At 34.9% G+C, this 19,831-nt stretch overlaps 1 protein-coding gene across 6 annotated transcripts in view; it reads left to right on the top strand.

Moving 5' to 3' along the window:
• Positions 1-19,831, top strand: part of MYO9A (myosin IXA) — a 283,325-nt gene that overhangs the window by 111,432 nt on the left and 152,062 nt on the right. For 5 of the 6 annotated variants that reach the window (XM_049611861.1, XM_049611862.1, XM_049611863.1 and 2 more), the window contains 3 exons: positions 973-1,114; positions 6,864-7,059; positions 17,869-17,988. In XM_049611861.1, coding sequence (XP_049467818.1) covers positions 973-1,114; positions 6,864-7,059; positions 17,869-17,988 — 458 coding nt within the window. The remainder of the gene's footprint in view (positions 1-972; positions 1,115-6,863; positions 7,060-17,868; positions 17,989-19,831) is intronic. The other variant, XM_049611864.1, reaches the window with a different exon arrangement.

The following is a 19,831-nucleotide window of genomic DNA, read 5'->3' as shown; positions in this document are numbered from 1 at the left end:
TTTCCTTTATTAATAAACTCCACCTTTAACATTTAGCTCATAATTGCCTCGTGTATCTTCGTTAAACCTTTCCATTATTTCCAACCACTAGTGATTTTTTCCTCTTCTGAGCTTTTATATTCTTGTATTTGCTATCATGTATTTATTTCCTTTTCTTTTTCTTTTTTTAAATTTAATGTTTATTTATTTTTGAAAGAAGAGAGAGAGAGTACAAGTGAGGGAGAGGCAGAGAGAGAGGGAGACACAGAATTTGAAACAGGCTCCAGGCTCTGAACTGTCAGCACAGAGCCTGACGCAGGGCTTGAACTCACGAACCGCAAGATCATGACCTGAGCTGAAGTCAGACACTTAACTGACTGAGCCACCCAGGTGCCCCTATCATGTAATTATTTTTAATAGGTATCATTTGAATGATCCCTAGATATGAAATGCTCATCAGTGAGTATAAACCCATTGATGTATATTTGAAATAATAATAGATATAGTATAAAATTATATAGTAACTGATATAGGTATGAAAATTGCTACTTAATTTATATATCAAGAAATAGGAAAACAGAAAATGACTTATGGATTTAAAGGATCTATCAAAACTGGGAGATCATTTTGTTTTTGGAAGTTCTTGGCCCCAAACAGTGGATCATTTGAGTTTTATTTGGTGAGTTTAATGGTAGTGTCACACAATGCAACCTAAGCTAAAAGTTTAAAGACTTGAGTTTATTTCTCAGTTCTGCTACTTGCCAAGTGTGAGTTTGGGCAAATCATAAATTTTGATCCCTCATCTATAAAACATCAATCCTTGTTACATTCACTTTTTAGCTTGTTATAAGAATCAGATTAGAGAATATAATTTGCTCTTTGTAATTTGCTAAATGGGTTAGATGGCAATGTAATTATAAGGGTTTTTTTTTTTTTTAAGATTATTAACTGTTGCATCTTTCTTTAGTATTTTTGCTTTTGTTTTTAATTCAGCTTTCCACAGGCTACAAATCAAACATTGCTAGATAAATTTAAGCATCAACATGAAGAGAATTCTTACATTGAATTTCCAGCTGTGATGGAGCCTGCTTTCATTATAAAGCATTATGCCGGGAAAGTAAAATATGGGGTAAAGGTCAGTAAATTTCTCATTAAAATGCCTTCAGGGTAAAAGTGTGTTTACTGTATTATCATTCCTGTCACACTGCTTTCTTTGTAGTTTATGGAAGCTCTTGATCAGTAACAATTAGAGACATTTTGTAAGAATACTACTAACCCTCGTATCCTACCTTGCAATGTATTACTGTCTTATGTGGTATTTTTCTTGGCTTCTTCCTATAGATAAACTTGATATCAGTCCCTTCAAATAGTTTTCTGAATATAAAAGAATAGGTAGCATAAATATCTCTTAAACCCACTATTTCATTAAGTGGTTTGATGAATTTTTCTCTTCCCTACATCCATGAAGCTTGACAGAAGATTTTGTCTTCATGCACCATTAGGTATTTGTGAGTTTGCATTCCTAATGCATATATTGAAACTCTTAACTCCTGCAGAGGGGAACCTTCATAATTGTGTCCATTTCCTGTTTGTAATTAGTGAGCCCATTACCCTTCAACCACTTGATGTTTAAGCCTACCATTTAAGATAATTTCCCAGGCAAGGCAATGATGTTTTGGAGAAAAGTGGAGCAATAAGCTTTCTCTTGGGTCTTGAGATTAGAGTCACAACTGAGATCACTCATTCATTCATCAATGATTCACTTATTTAGGAAGTGTCTGTTAAATACAGGCTATGTGTCAGACACTGTCCCTGGTGTTTGGAATGGCTTAGTGATAAACTAGACAGACCTGTTCTAGGCTCATGCATGTGTGTGTGTGTGTGTGTGTGTGTGTGTGTGTGTGTGTAAGTGTAATATAGATAAATGGGTATTGCTATAAATAAATGAATGAGTTCTATGAGAACTAGTAGTCAAATAGTGGATTTTGAATTTGGAGATCCATGAATACCTCTCTGAAAACTTAAATATTGAGAGTTAACCTGAAACAAGCATTACCTTGGTGAGGAGTTGAGATGATGAATATTCTAGGACATGAGGTGGGAAAGAATTAGTATGTTAAAATAATTGAAAACAGGCTAGTGTTACTAGATTATGGTAAGCAAGGGAGATAGTGGCATGAAATGAATTTAGAGAATGGACAGCAAGTTAATTCATAGCTTTTAGGACAAGTTAAAGGTGTTTGTTTTTTGTTGAACTTATTATGGGGAGCAATGAAAAGATTTTAAACAGGATGTGATTCGTGTTTTTTAAAGATTGCTTTGATTCCTTTGAGGAGAAGGAATAGCAGAGGATGAGAGAGGAAGCTGGGAGATCAGTTAGGAGCTTTTTTAAATAGTTGAGGTGAAATGTTAAGGTAAACTGAACCACCAGGGTGACAGTAGAGATGTAGGAGATCTAGATGATTAAGAAAAAATTTTGGAGGTGTAATCAGTAAAACCTGATTGATTTATTCTAACCTATCAGATAGGTTGAAAGTAAGTGACTTCTGACTGTAACTGATGGGTGAATTTGAGGTGCTGTTTCCTGAGATGGAAAAGACAGGAAGGAACAGATTTTAGAACAAACATAAAGAATAACAGAATAGGGGTGCCTGGGTGGCTCAGTTGGTTAAGCACCTGACTTCGGCTTATTAGGTTATGATCTCACAGTTCGTGAGTTCAAGCGATGCGTGGGGCTCTGTGCTGACAGCTCAGAGCCTGGAACCTACTTGGGATTCTGTGTCTCCCTCTCTCTCTGTCCCTCCCCTGCTCACACTGTGTCTTTAAAAATAAATAAATATTGAAAAAAAAAAAAAAAGAGTAACAGAATTGAGTGGTGGCTACCAGGGCTGGGGGATGGAGGAATTGAGATGTTGGACAAAGGATACAGACTTGTAGTTAGAAGATGAATAAGTTCTGGAGCCCTGATGCACAGCATTGCAATTATAATTAACATTGTAATAATAGCATTGTCTTCAAAGTTGTTAAGAGACCAGATTTTAGATGGTCTCACCATAGAAAAGAAATGATAAATTATATGACCTGATGGAAGTGTTAAGTAATGCTATAGTGGTAATCAAACTGCAGTGTATAAATGTATCAAATTAACATATTATATACCTTAAACATTACATGTCAGTTTTATCTTATGTAAAAAAAAGATTTTAAAAATACAGTTTAAAACAAAAACCAGAAATCTTGAGCTATATATAGTGAGGTGCATAAAATACATAAATCTAAAGTATACAGATTTCTATCAGGCCCCTCCCCAGCTCATTCTCCCCCACTTAGAGGTAACCACTATCCTCATTTTTTATCCTTTGTTTTACTTGTTATTAAATTTCATATAAATGGAATTATATATACACTTGTATGGATTGTTCATCCATATTATCAGATAGGTTGAAATTAAAAGTATGGAAAAATATATACCACACAAACCCTAACTAAAAGAAAGCTGATGTATAATTATGTTATTATCAAAGTAGACTTTAAAGCAAGAAGTATTACTAAAGATAAAGAGGCACATTTCATAACAATAAAAGGGGCCAGTTTGACAGGAAGACACAATCATCAAAAGTTGCATGTACCTAATGATTTGATTCGGTACATAAAAAGCAAAGTGAGAAAAAAAGTAGAACTAGAAAAATCCATCTGGTTGTAGATTTTTATTCATATCTCTTAGTAACAGAATAAGCAGACACAAAATCAGTAAAAACAGAAAAATTGAAAAACATTGTTAAAAACTGACCTGCTTGGTATATTATAAGGATAAGTAGGCAGTCTTTGGGTGTTCAGAAATTAAGCACAGTCCTTCTATGTAACCCATGAGTCAAAAAAGAAATTACAATATAATACTAAGTTCAAACTGAGCATGAATGAAAATACAACATATCAAAATTTGTAGATTTGATAGTAATTGGTAGGATGCATTTAAAGCAGTGATTTATAACTTTAAATGCATATATTAGGAAGAATGATTGAAAGTAATTAACGTTCCGTTTCAAGAAACTAAAAAAAGAACAGGAAATTAACCCTACTGCTCCAAATTAGAAGGAAATAATAAAGGGAAGATCAGAAATCAATGCAGTAGAGAACAAACATACAAGAGAGAAATTACCAAAGCCAAAAATTAGTTTCTTAAAAAGATAACAGAAAATAATCTAAGTAAAAGGTAATAGAAAATACCTGATAACAGAAAAATATTTAAAAATTACAAATATCAGAAAAGAAAAAGAGGACTTAACTACATACTCAACAGATATTAAAAAGATCTGAACATATTTTGCCCATAAACTTGTTAACATGAAAATGGAAAATTCCGTGGGAAACACACATCATCAAAACTGACACTAAAAATACAGGCAAACCCGGGATTCCCACTTCTGTTAAACAATTTAAATCAGTAGTTTAAATCTTTCCCACAAAGGAAATTCCAGGCCCACATGATTTTACTGGTGAATGCTTACAAACATTTAAGTAATACTAGTCTTGCTCATTCTCTTTCAAGTTTGAGATCCCTTTAAGATGTATAAGTGGATCTCAAACAAGAAAGATCTGAGGTAGAAATACAGATTTGGGCCTCATCATATAGATAATGTTTAAGGTCATTATTATGGTTGAGATCAATCACCTTACATCAGATAAGAATTTCAAAAATGGAACCAGCAGTAGGGACTGAGAATGCACAGCACAAAAGGTAAGTAGTAAATCACAAGATGTGTTGTTATAGAAACCAAGAAGAAAATGTCAAGAATGATATGATCAGTTTATGAAATGTACTTAGAAATCTGGAACTCTGAAGACATAGGAGACCATTGCATTTGGAAAATGATGGTCTCCCATCAATATTTAACAGTCATCGTGGAAAAGATTTCTAGAATTTTATGTTGGTACCATATAGTTGTTAATAGGATGGGATGGTCTTTGGTATAGAACAGACTAGTGTTTCAGTTCCTGTAGTTTGACCTTCTTTATCTTTCTATTTACTTATCAGTAAAGTATGGTTTATAATTATTCTGTGTTATTAAGTACTTGTTAGAATTGAATAAGTTATGTATAGTCCTTAACTTAGTGCCTGGCATCTTGTCTCCCATTGTAGGTATTAGCTGCTGCTGGTGGTGGTGGTGATTTGAATTTGTAAATTCTAACTCAGTTTTACTAACTTTTATAATATATACTTCTGCTCAAAAGATGGTTAGGGGAAAGCCAAGGACCAAGATTTCTGGCTTGTTTTCCCTGTTCTATTCTCAAGAGAACAAAGAACAGGAAAAGAAACCCCTAAAAGTTAATAGGATGAGTCCACACTGCCTTCTAGAAAACATCATACTAGGCGTGCTCCTCGTAGAAGTCTGAGTTAGAGCTGTTCTGTGAAGTTGCACCAACTCCAGGTGATTTACTCACCAAGTTTTAATCCTTTAATCTGGGTGTGTTGGACTATACATATCAGTCTAGAACCTTCTTCCATGAGTATAAGCTTTTTGTCCTCTTTATCTTTGTGTGGAGTATTTTAACCCATTTTCTTCTGATATTCCCTCCGACCTCCATTGGCAGGTGGTTTTTACTGCCTGTTTATGCTCTTTAGGTAAAAACTCTGTGGATAATGATATCCATATGTATTTTCTGAAGTCTGTATAGGATTCGTAGATGCATATATTCATCTGCCTACTTGATGTCTGTATGCAGACATAGTACAGTGGTTATGAGTGGTTGTCTTTGAATCCCTGTTCTACTTACTGTGTGATAGGGACCAAGATAGTTAACCTCTTTGTGACTGAGATTCTTCATCTATAAAATAGGAATAATAGTAATATTCTCTATCTTAAGGAGTTGTTAGGTGGATGAAATGAGCTTAAATGAGATAGCACATGTAAAATGCTCAGAGGAGTGCCATGTACATAATAACCATTCAATAAATGTTACTTACTGCTATCTTTATCCTCACCATCTCAGGCTTCACTTGTACAAAACTAATCTCTTGGTCTCATTTCCTTTCCCTAAACCTTCTCTTTTCTCTGTGCTTATCCATATCAATATGGCACCTCTATCCACCTAGTTACTTAAACCCAAAATATAGGTGTTACGCTTATTCCCTCATTTTCTCACTGGGGCCTAATCCACCAGCAAATTACCAGCCTTACTTCCAAAACATATCCCAAATGCAATAACTATTTTCTCTTTACAGTATTACCACCAGTGTAGTCTAAAGTCACAATTAGCTCTTACCTGGAATATTGTAGTAGCTGTTCTCCTTTTTTTAATTCTTTGCACAAATTCATTCCCTCTGCAACATCCAGTGTTGTTTATAAAACAACATTTAGCTTATGTTATTAGCCTTCCATTGGCTTTCCTTTACACTTGAATAAAACCCAAACTCCCAACTCAGGCTTACGTAACCTATTTATTTGCCAAATCTTCCACCACTCTCACCCTTGCCCAGAATGCTCCAGCCTCTGGTTTTACTGGTTATCTCCTAACTGGTCCAGTTCATCACCACCTATGGGTAGTAGGTGTTTCCTTTGCTTAGAACACTGTTCCTTGTCTTATGTCTGCCTCCTTTTTATTGTTCAACTCTCTGGTCATTTTATATAATACCCCTTCAGAGAGGCTCAATGTTTAACAAGCTGCAATAAAATAATTGAATATTCACTCTAAATGAAATGTATTATAGAATTCAGTAGTTTTAGGGTTGGATGGGACTTTATAGAAGGTATCTGATCCAGTTAGTTACCTAGAACAGAAATCACTTCTATAGTCCTTATTTAGCCACTTTTCAGACATGTCACCCATTGTCTTCTTGGTTTCATATTTTTTTCAGAAATAACATTGGTACTTTTTTCATGTAGGATTTCCGGGAAAAAAATACAGATCATATGCGCCCTGACATTGTAGCTCTTCTGAGAAGTAGCAAGAATGCATTTATCTCTGGGATGATTGGAATTGATCCTGTAGCGGTTTTCCGATGGGCAGTTCTCAGAGCTTTTTTCAGAGCCATGGTTGCTTTCAGGGAAGCTGGGAAAAGACACGTTCAGAGAAAAACTGGTAAGCAGTAGATATTAGTATTCTACCATATTTCATCTTTTAATTTTTTACCTTTTTAAAATAGAGATATCATAATTTTGTTCTCTTCTGTTTTCTTACCATATCCTAACATCATTTTCAGATCTTATTAGTTCTAGTGAACTTTATATGATTAAGTGGATATATGGTGTTTGTGTGTATATATGTGTTGGTACATTTTTATTAATAAATCCTGAGAGGAGTAATGTATGTAAGACACCTGGTATTTAATAGGCATTTAGTAAAACATTGGTAAAATTTTTCAACAAAAAAACAAAATGATACTTACCATTATTTATATAGAATTAAATATTGATACCTTTTTCTATTTTCTTCTTAGGCCATAGTTTTTACTCCAAATGAAACATAATTTAATGTGGAAGAATAAATCAGGAGATAGAAAAATTGGGATAGAGGTAGGGTAGTCTAGTTAGAGATAACCTGGCTTCAGTAATCAGTCAAGTGTCATTTCTTCTCTTGAAGAAGGTTTTGTGACTATTTGAAGAAGTTTTTCTTCAAAATATTACCTTCAAAATTGTGGGGTAAAGTCAGATAATAATGATACATATAAAATATCTGTTTACAAATGTTACATTTCTTTTCTTCCCACCCTTTAGTTCATTGAATTTTACTTTGAAATTTAGAAATGAATGAAGCAGGATACTTTTTCTGTGTCTTTTCCCCTTAAATCATAAAATGCCATATTTCACATTCTTTGGGAGGACATCTTCATAAGCACTTGCCACTTAATGGAAACCACACTGTTGTTTGCTGTAGCTCTAGCCTTAGATAGACCATTGCTGCATAGTGAGGATTTTCTAATATATATGTAGTGATTTAAAATAAGTTTTTCTGCCCAGAGAAGCTTCAGTAGAAGTTCTCTAGGACACATCTGTGCTTTCAGGACCCCCAGACTTACATATATGGCTTTTTGGTATGTGTACTAGCAGTAAAACTTTTAGGTTCAGCTTTTATATATTTCAGGTGAATACATATATTTGGGAGATTGTATTTCTAAAATGAGAGAAAAATGCTAATCGAGCTTAGCTTCTGTTTTTCAAATTATAATATGTGCAAACTGGCCTTTGTAGGTAGAGAGAAATACAGTTTTTTGGAAAATAAAAGGAATATCTTAAACCTGCTTTGTCTTTTACAAAATTATTTTTAAGAGGCTCTCTTTGAAAAAAGCTTTAAGGAAAGATTTTTTTCCTTTAAGATATGTTCTTATTTATTACAATTGATTTATTAATTTTGAAAATTTTAAAAATTGGTAAGTATCCTGCTAAGGTATAACTAAGCGAAGAGACTTTTCTTGTATTTACTATTGAAAATATTGCTTTCTGTAAACATTATTCACATTGTTTGTATGTTCCTTTGGCATTTAAAATATTATTTGTGAAAGCTGATTGTAGGTTTATTATTATCAATTTGTACAAAGATATGTAATGTTATTAATGATCAGCAAAATGATACTGTGTTATTTCTACTTTGATCATTTCTAAATTCTTCTTATTTTTTAATCTATTTTTCCTTTCTGGCCAGCACAGAGCTTCCATATAATAAACTTTTTGAAAGCTCTTTTATTTTGGGATATAACATGCATGCATACCGAAAAGTGTGCCCCCCAAAATGTATAGCTCAATGAATTATCACAAAGTGAAAACACCCCTGGAACTACCACCTAGATTAAGAAGTAGAATATTACCAACAACCCAGAAATCGCATTCGATTAACTTCTTAAATTTCATTTTTTCTCAAGAAAAAGAAATTCCATAGTTCATTTGTATTTTGAGGCAATGATGGAACAGACTTGTTACAGGAAATAATTGTATTACAGTATATTAGTGTCAGTGCAAGTATTTAGCTTTTTTGCTCCTTCCACATCTCTCACCACTTACTGTTCTCTGATGGGTTTAGGATAAAAGGATGCCATTAAATTAGAACATTGTAGCATTGCAAAATGAAAACTATTGGAATAACTGAAAATGGATTAGTAGTAGATTCAGAACTTTTATAATGACCATAAATAGTGTGCAGACATGTGAAAATGAAATAGGAATTAGAGATTATTTAAGTAGAAGTGGAATATATGGATGGCAGAAGGTAATCAAGTTCAGATTTTGAATAAGAGGTCAAAGATAATAATACTTTAATGAAGAAAGAAGATGTAGACTGCAGAAGTACAATATATTTTTCACTTCCTTTGAGAGTATCTGTATAAAAAAATTTTAGTGACTCTTAGCTAAACTGGCAACAGTTTAACTTGATTGCCAACAATAGTTGATGGTAAACTAAAAAATTTTGGATTTTCTTATGGAAATCCCTGACATCCTTTTTCATCATCAAGCAAACCAAACACAAATGAGAATATCAAATTAAAATCTACTTTTTGACTATTGTATACAGACTTCCAAATGAAAGGACACAGTGCTATTTGTTTAATACTTTTAAATAATAACTAATTCAATTTAACTATTCTTTTCAAGGATAAATTTGTTAAAATTGTGTAATGTATATTATGGTAATCAGGAAACCATAAAATGTCCTTAATGGAGTCTATAAGTAGGCCATCTGAGTAAAGGTACATGTTGGCCCTGAGAAATAGTAATGATTTGTCTGGTCAGCAGTGAGGTATGAGAGAACAGACATTCCAGTAGTGTCATTCACCTTGCCTCTTCCTGAATAAGAAAGATTCTGGAAGAGAATAGGAGAGATCATAACTTGACCATGAATTATGCAGTATGTAGAAGCGAGTGCAGTGATGTTTTATGCAGCTCTTTTGGAGAATTTTAATCAATCTAAAACAGCTAGACAGAAATGGGGAGTTCAGTTGTGGTATAGGGAAAAGAGGCAAGAACAAGAGAGTTCAAAGTGTAAGTTTTTTCTTCATCTATAGGAGAGAAGCTGAAGTCATTCATATAGTTTTCACAGAGAGCTATAATGGTTTCCACATAACCTGCCCCACATAACCTGTTCCTTTTCCCCACCCACTCAGTGGATTGCATGACTCTAATGTGCTATCATTTCTTTCTAAGTGGGAGAAGGGTAAGGGTTCCATGGACCATCTATTTCCAGAAATGACCAGGTACTAAAACTGATTTTGATATCACCAAGGGTCTAGGATCTCTATGCAGTACTCTGTCCACAGTTCTTTCCCAAATTTAAATGTACCCTTAATTTAAGACAATTAAATGGATTTCTATGAACAAAATAAACTCTGAATATTTTTTATAAATCACTTCTGTATCAGGCACTGTAGTATGGTGGTTTAAGAGTAGTGTCTTAGATGGAATGTCAGTGAAATGGTAGAATAGGAACCTCTTCCATAAAAGCAACAAAAATACTTGCAGAAAATGTCAGAATAACTTTGTCAGAACTCAGGAAATTTATCAAAGGCCTGTAGTAATCTAGAAAGTGTTTATGCAAGAAAAAAGGCTGAATATTGGTAAAGACAATGCACTTTGTAGCCTTTTAATTTACACTGTTTGCATTCTTCCCTCCCCAGCTCCCCTTGATAGCCTTGAAAACCAATAGGTCAGAAACACATTGAATATCATCAGTTTGACAGCCATTACAGGTAGTAGATGGAGGCTGGAGGTCCTTCAAAAGCCCCATTTCCAGAGAATTATATTCAGCATATTAGGTGGTTCCCTGGAAAACCTGACACCCACTTGCTTCTTTAACCTGACTCAGAGCTTGCCCAGTGTGAATAGCCTTTTATGTAGGGGTGATGTCCAAAAATAATCAGAAGTACTTGTTGAACAGTGCAACTCCCTGCTAGTAGTAGATAGCAGTTGGGGCAAAAACTAAAAAACTTAAAAGGAAAAGCTGGGAAATGAGGTCTCCATAGTAATGGCTTTGAAAATTTCCTGTGTCTTCATGGAAATCTAGATAGTCGTGTACATATATAGGGCTGTGTACATGCCCAGTCCTATGCATATGCTCAGGAAAGACCCAAGAAGATCCTTCTCTCTCACTTCTATGACCTTCAGGCTCTGTGCAAGCAGGAAGTAAAGGTGAGATCATATAAGACAGTTGTAAACTGCCTAGCAGATTAGCAGGGTGTTGAAGGTGTGCCCCAAAACACCTGCACAGTGAACTTTGACAAAGACGGGGAGGTTTATTGCTTCCAGGCATGTAGAAATATCTGCCTTCAGTAATTAGCTGAGCACCAAGCAGACTGATGAGAGATTTCTCTGTGGTCATATATGACAAAGAATACAAACTTTACAGAATTGGTTCAGGAAAGTCCCAGACGATAGCAACAGTTACATGAAACATTAAATCCTGGGAAGAAGGGAGAATCTGATTTCCAGAATTGCCGTGTTGTATTTTTAAAAATATTTGTGTTCCTACTCTTAAAAGTGTGAAGATATAAAAATATGAAATTTGTTATAAATTTGTTGCAAATTAAATGTTTTAATAAAACTCACAAAAATAATTCCTGTTCCTTGAGTGACATGTAAATGTGAAAAGAAGACCTTGAATTATTAAGTAAATAATTAAAAATATTGTTTAAAAAAATAAAGATGTTGTTCCACTCTCAAAAAAAATATCTGGTGTTCTATACACAATTATGGGATGTGCAAAGAAAAAATATGACTATTTTAAATATGTTCAAAGGCAACCATGTCTGAAGACTAATGCAAATTTTGAGAACAATGACCAAATATAAAATATTAATTTATATATGTATGAGAAATTCACTAGATTCAGCAACAGATTTGAACAGGCAGAGGCCAGAATCTGTGAACTTGAAGACAGATCAGTTGAGATGATCTGTTCTAAGGAACAGAAAGAAAAAAGAATGAATAAGAATGAGAAGAGCTATGGGACACCAGAAAGTACATTGATTTCTGGTAGTCCAGAAAGATAAGAGGGGCAGTAAACATTTCAAGAAATAATGCCAAAAACTCCTCAAATTTGATGAGAAAACTAATCTATATATCCAAGAGGTTCAAACTACAATGGTGAATTCAAAGAGATCCAAACTTAGATACATCATAATTGAATTGTCCTGAGAGAAAATATTGAGAGCAGCAAGAGAGAAGTAATTCATCATGTACAAAGTATTCTCAGCGAGAGTGACAGTTGATTCATCATCAGGAACCATTGAAGCTAGAGGGCAGTGGCTTGATATATTCAAAGTGCTGAAAGATAAAAGAGAGTCAGTCAAGAATTCTGTATTCAGCAAAATTGCCCTTCAAAGTGATGGTGAAATTAGGACATTCCTGGATAAACAAATCCTGAGCTACTGTTACTATCAGATCTGCCTCACAGGAGATACTACAGTGGGTTCTTCTGGTGGAAATGAAAGGAAACTAGACAGTAACATGAAATACTAAAGAGCACATTAAAGACAACTATAGAGTTAAATAAAAAATATAGTAAAAGTATATTTTTTACATTTTGTAACTCCCCCCCCCCCCAGTCTGATTTAAAAGACTGGTACAAAGCAATAATTATAAATCTCTGTTGATGGGCATGACATTTAAAGGTGTAAATTTGTATGATAATAGCATAAAGGAGGAGGAAGGGAATGGAACTATATAGGGGAAACATTTTAAAAAATCAATCAATTATTTTTGAGAGATAGAGCATGAGCAGGGGAGGCTCAGAGAGAGAAAGACAGAATCCCCAGCAGGCTGACTCAGCATAGAGCCCAGCACAGCGCTCAATTCCACAGCCATGAGATCATGACTTGAGTGGAAACTAAAGAGTCAGAAGCTTAACCAACTGAACCACCCTGGTGCACCCTGGGAAACATTTTTATATACTACTGAAATTAAGTGGTTTTTAATCCAGACTTGATTGTTATAAGATGCTAATTCTATATTCCCTTGGCATTTGTTAAGAAAATAACTAAAAAATGATGGTAAAATAAATGACAAAAAAGTAAGAATATACTAGAAAACATCTGTTTAATACAAAAGAAGATAGTAATGAGAGAAGAGGAGTGCAAATAATATGTCGTAAGACATATCTGGAGGGGCACCTGTGTGGCTCAGTAAGTTAAGTGACTTTGGCTCAGGTCATGATCTTATGGTTCATGAGTTTGAGCCCTGTATCAGGCTCTGTGCTGACAACTCCGAGCCTGGAGCCTGCTTCAGATTCTGTGTCTCCCTCTCTCTCTGGCCCTCCTCAACTCTGCCTTCCTCTCTCTCAAAAATAAATAAACATTAAAAAAAAGACATATGGAAACTCAACAGCACACTTCTAAAAGTTTATTTTTATTTTGAGAGAGAGCACATGAGTTGGGGAGAGGGACAGAGAGAAAAGAATCCCAAGCAAGTTCTACAGAGCTGGATACAGGGCTCAAACTTACGAACTGTGAAATCATGATCTGAGTTGAAATCAAGAGTCAGACGCTTAACTGACTGAGCCACCCAGGAGCCCCAAAGGAAGAGTTCTTTTTTTCTTTTTCTTTTTAAAGTTTTATTTTGAGACGGGTGGGGGGGGGGGGCAGAAAGAGAAGGAAGGAGAGAATCCCAACCAGGCTCTGCAGTGTCAGTGTGCCACTTGAACCTATGAACTTATGATCATGAGCTGAAATCGAGAGTCTGACGCTTAACTGACTGAACCACTCAGGTGCCCCAGGGTTGTTGTTGTTTTTATATTTATTTTGAGAGAGTGTGTTAGCAGGAGATTGGGGAGGAAGGGAGAGAAGGAATCCCAAGCAGGCTCTGTGTTGTTGGCACAGACATGGGGCTCGATCTCACGAACTGTGATCTCACTTCTTAATTACCAGTGGGTCAAGGAAGAAATCACAAAGGTAATTAGAAAACAGTTTGATGGTTATATGCTAACTAATTTGGATGTTAATTAAGGGTGCCTGGGTGGCTCAGTCGAGTGTCCGACTTCAGCTCAGGTCATGATCTCTTGGTCTGTGGGTTCGAGCCCCGTGTTGGGCTCCGTGCTGACAGCTCAGGTCCTGGAGCCTGCTTCGGATTCTGTGTCTCCTTCTCTCTCTGCCCCTCCTCTGCTCATGCTCTGTCTCTCTCTGCCTCTCAAAAATAAAGAAACGTAATAAAAAAAAAATTTGGATGTAAATTTAAAAAAATTAAGAAAAAAGAAAGAAAGAAAACAGTTTGATGGGGTGCCTGGGTGACTCAGTTGTTTGAGCGTCCCACTCTTGATATTGGCTCGGGTCATGATCTTGCAGTCTGTGGGTTTGAGTCCTGTGTCAGACTCTGCGCTGGTAGCACGGATCCTGCTTGGGATTCTTCCTCTTTCTCTGCCCTGCCCCTGCTTGCACTCTCTCTGTCTCTCAAAATAAGTAAAAACTTAAAATATTTTGAGATGAATGGAAGAAAATATACACCAAAACTTACTGGGATGCTGCTGAAACAATGCTTAGAGGTAAATTTATAGCTTCAAATATCTCTTAAAAAAGAAGAGGGGTGCCTCTTAATTTAACAGCTCCCAGTTGGAAACACTCAAATATCCATCAGTGGAAGAAAGGATAACCCATATTGTGATACATTCCTACCATGTAACATTATTCCTCAGTAAAAAAGAACAAACTACTCATACTCATAATGAGTCACAAAAACTGAGCAAAAAAAGCCAGGATATAACGCATATGATTTTGTTTAGTTTAAGAACAGGCAAAATAGTACATAGTGATAGAAACAATAACTTGATTGTTTCTGGGAGGACAAGAGTGGTATTGATTGGAAGGGGATGAAATAATGGAAATATGGATAATAGAAATCCTTAAAAAAATTTTTTTAATGTTTATTTTTGAGAAAGACAGAGACAGAGACAGAGTACAAGCAGGGGAGGGGCAGAGAGAGAAAGAGGGAGACTTAGAATCTAGAGGCTCCAGGCTCTGAGTTGTCAGCACAGAGCCTGATGTGGGGCTTGAACTCATGAACTGTGAGATCATGACCTAAGCCAAAGTCGGACACTTAACTGACCGAGCCACCCAAGCGCCCCTGGAAATCCTCTTGATTGAGGATTACATGGAAGTAAATATTTGTTTAAGCTTATCAAATTTAAACTTGAGATTGGTGGATTTTACTGTGTATGAGATATACCTTTATTATGGCCATAAGGCCCAGGAGCTGGTATTACAGAAACTACTTTAGGATCAGAGATATGGCTTCAGATTTGAACGATTAGCTAGGATTGAGTTCCCATTATGTGGTAGTATCTTAGAAGAGCTTGGACTTTTCTGTCGCTGAAAAGATAATTGAAAAATTCTGTCCATTGGCCTTGAGCATAGAAACAAGAAGGACCTTAGCAATCTGTGTTAGGCTTTAGATAAGATTTTTCTTTTTCTTTTTTTTTTTTTTCAATGTTTTTATTTTATTATTTTTGAGACAGAGACAGAGCATGAGCAGGGGAGGAGCAGAGAGAGAGGGAGACACAGAATCCGAAGCAGGCTCCAGGCTCTGAGCTGTCAGCACAGAGCCCAATGCGGGGCTCGAACTCACAGACACTGAGATCATGACCTGAGCTGAAGCTGAAGTCGGATGCTTAACCGACTTAGCCACCTAGGCACCCCTAGATAAGATTTTTCTTAAATTACCTGTAAAAAAATCAGTGCCCATGTCTTTACCATGCATAGGTATGGGATCTGAATTTATGCTGTGTTTTTGATGCATGATCTCAAGCTAAGAAATTATCAAAATTAGACCAGGAACTAGCGTACACCAACATTAATAAACATCTTTTAAGAGTTTATGGGACTCCTTAGACAAGAAGACTCACTGAAAATGTATTTCTATACTTATCCTAGGAAGCCTAACCACCTTAACAGGGAGTTGTTACACACAGCAAACAAGAGGAAGGTCAGCTTAAGGTTTCGAAATAGTATTATAGTCTAAAACAAGAGTTAAAGCATAGAAAGCAGAATGAAAGAAGTTTAAAAAAAAAATAAGGTAGGTATGATGGTGAGACATAAACCTGTCACAATTATAAAATTAACGGCATTGCTACAATTGAATTAGGTAAAAGAGTGCGCTGGCTGTAGTAATGTCAAGTGATTTCTTCAAACTGCTTACTAATTTAGTATATTTAATACCTGAACTTTTACATAAAATGCTTTAATACCGTAATCTCCTTAAAACTATTTTTGACTGGCAGATTATTAAGATTGCTATTGAAAGGCCTAAAAGTCTAGTGATAACTTTTTAAAATTACAGTTTGGAGGGAGTATAAATAGAACTCACCACGTGTTTGTTTCTCCCCCCCCCCCCCCAAATGGTCCCCTTCAACTGATACTTACCTTCTATCACCAGCAACTAACCAAGTACAGGCTAGTCTCTTTGCCTAAGCATTCTTTCTTCATGTAGCCCATCAAACGTGGTGGGGAGGATTATTGGTAAAGTACAGGCTAGTCTGAACCTAAGCATTCTTTCTTCAAGTAGCCCATCAAACACAGAGGGGAGAATTATTGGTAATGAGTGTAGAATATTTTTACTGAGGTATTCTTTGACCTAGAAATGATAGATAACTTGATAATATTTGTCTCTTTTTGAAACATTGAACATTTGCAGCTGTGGGCTCTCCACAGTGGATGAGAGAGTGTTTTATTCGTTTACTCTTTTAATATTGGATGTGAAAATAATTTTCACATCTATTTCATTTTTAAAAGCCTGCTATTTATGTGTTTATTCTTATATAATGTATTATAAGATTCCATGTCTTTAGCTAAAATGTAGATGCCTTTTCTCTGGATCCAGTTTAAGGAATTATGGTTAGACTGAACCATGCTTTGCCAACTTGTTTGAACTACTCTGCCTCTGTTTAACTTTTTAAGTGATCCTGTGTTGAGAACTGTTCCTACATAGTATCTCATTCCAAATTATAGAGTAAATATGCACTAATGAAACTTTAGTTCATTGTGTTGCTTACTTTGCCTCTGTTGTTAAACCATTCCCTTTTCTCCCCCCTTTTGTTTTTTAAAGGCAAACCTACACAAATTTGAATATAACGTCTTATCTCTAGAGATGTTCTTTGAGTAAATGATACTCAACACCACCTCCCAAAACTGGCGGTGCCTATTCTCTTTTAAATCCGTCTGTTGCTAATATTAATGGTACTGACATCCCCCAAATCCTCATCATTGCTAGAGTGACTCATGGTTTCAGTAGCACTAATCTGGGGCTTTGGTCCTTATGTGAACATGCTCTCTTCCGTTTCCCACCAGTAGTTGATCCTGTCTCACTTGACTAAGAAGTGGTGGTGAGGTACATTTTCCAACTTTCTTTTCAGATTTATAAATACCAAAGTGCTGCTGGGTTTTCCTGCTCTGTTTTGCTTTTCTTCCTGCTCTTTAAACATTGACACACTTGTTGGAATTCCTACAAGTGTGGTTTATTGCAAGATTTGTGAAAGAATTGTTTAACTTTTGGTAAATTGTTTTGGGTATGTTTCTCTTTGGTGTTCCATCATTGTTCCTTGCATTGTTGCCAACTATATGCTAATTATATTTCAGACCTGATAAAAATGGGTCAGTTAAAAAAATAGCTAAATCATACAAATTGTTTTGAAATTTCCCTAATATTTTAAATTAGAAATTTTCAGTGTGATGTTATCTCACAACACTTTGAATACTGATAAGGATACTTTGAATATCTAAAAAATACCTTTATGTTTTCCTTTTATTTTTGTGTAATTTCCACAAATCAATTTAGAAAAATTACTCACATTTAACTCCTATTACTTGATACACTTATATATATTCTTAAGATAGTTGGCAGCATTGTCCTTGAATCTCTATTGGTTTGGGCTTATGTAATCTTTTTCTTTTCTCCATTTTTTGTTTTTCTTTTGCTTCCTAAGGACATGATGATACAGCGCCATGTGCAATTTTGAAAAGTATGGATAGTTTTAGCTTTCTCCAACACCCAGTCCACCAGAGGAGCTTAGAGATTCTGCAGAGGTGCAAGGAAGAGAAGTACAGTAAGGCTGCAAATCCTGATAAACTGTGTGTCATCACATATCTGTTTGGAAATGGAAACCAGGAGCATTTTGCACCAGGGTGGGACATAAATTGCATAGGCAATATGACCTCCATAATCGTTTGACCAGTCTCAGGATACTTCCATTGAGACTTAAGTTCTTTCTTTTGAAAAAGTTGATATACCTCTTCTTTGAACTTGGACGACTCTTTGCCTGTGATCCATGAGTTGTTAATTATACTTGGTTATAGACTCTGAATTTGTTTCCACTTTTGTCTTTAAAGTAGCTGAGTGATAGGTAAAAATGAATAATGATTTTTTCCCTGCTAATTTTTAAAAAATGCTTTATTGAAATCTAGTCGAGATAAAATTGCATGCAAAAGCATAGAGTTTGGTAAATTTTGACATATATGCACTTGTGAAATCATTAACATGATATAGATAATTACTATATCCAACACTACCAAAAGTTTCCTCTGCCTCTTTCCAATTTTTGGCTGATTGTTATGCTTGCTTATGCTTGAATTTCAACATCAGCAGTGTTGCTTTTGTATATCATTGCTTAATCCACTTAGTTTGATTGCAGTTCTCCTATCAGACTTTTCTGTGTCTGGTTTAGAGAAAAACCACCATATTAATGTTTTGGATTAAGGAAGAATGATAGAATCATAGTGGATATTTCTTTTTTTTCTTTCTCTTCTATTTCTTTCTTTTTCTTTTTTATAAAATTGGTGTGAAAAGATGCCCGTGGTCTCCATTTCCTCCTTTCTATTTGTTATACTCATTCTGAATGAAAATAGATTGTTTTGCTTATTGTGGGATTATAGTTATTTTGCTACTGCTATAGTGAGAATAAAGAGATCCTTCAGAATACTCAAATACTCAAACCCCAACTTAGCAGTTTCCATATAATGGACCTAAATTACTTACAGATTCTGAGCTTTTTACAAATTACTACAGATTTACTTTGTTGATTTTACAGTTTTGTGATTGAAATTCCATGAAATTTTAGTAAGAATTTGTAAAAGCAAAATGTTGTGGATTCTTTTTTCCGTTCTTACTTTTGCTGTCTTGGTATAAGGAAATGTGTAATGCATTTTGAAAAATACTATTAAAAATGCTTTCTCATTTTAGAAAGAACAAAGGTAAGTATTTCATTTTAAAAAGACCATCCTTAAGAGTTACAATGAATTAATTGCTATTGTTTCTAAAAGGTTTACAATAAGTTTTATTTCAATTACCCATCTTCCTTTTTAAATCTTTTAATCCATGGGACATTATTTAAACCAGTTTACAAATCTTTTTGGGAGTTTAATTCTTTTTAACTTTTAAATAGTTGCAAGTGGTTTATTTGCTTTGTTGATTTTCATCATGTTCTGACAACCCTAGGCCTGATTGTATTCCAGTTTAGTATATATGGGTTCGGAATAGGAAGGCACCATGTACAGTATAGGCTGCGTGAGGAAATTGTACATTTGTTCTGTGTTTACATGCAAATTGATTTTTACATTTATGGAAGTTGGAGCTTTTCCATTATTTTAAGAAGTTTATTCCATTTTATATTATAGTACCACCAATAATTAGAATTTTATACTCTATAAAATTACAAATTCAATTTTGGGAGATTGTTGTTAAAAAAACAGGGGACTACCAGCTTTAGGTAATGGATAATTGGCAAGGTGAATGAACCCTTCCACAGGTAACAATGATAAAACCTGGAAAAAATTTTATTTTATTTATTATTTTTTTTTCCTATGTAAAACTTTTTTTTTTTTCAGTATATGAAATTTATTGTCAAATTGGTTTCCATACAACACCCAGTGCTCATCCCAAAAGGTGCCCTC

Source organism: Panthera uncia (assembly GCF_023721935.1).
Source record: "Panthera uncia isolate 11264 chromosome B3 unlocalized genomic scaffold, Puncia_PCG_1.0 HiC_scaffold_1, whole genome shotgun sequence".
In the NCBI taxonomy this organism is placed as follows: Eukaryota; Metazoa; Chordata; class Mammalia; order Carnivora; family Felidae; genus Panthera; species Panthera uncia.
This window is presented reverse-complemented; position numbering and strand designations above follow the sequence as displayed.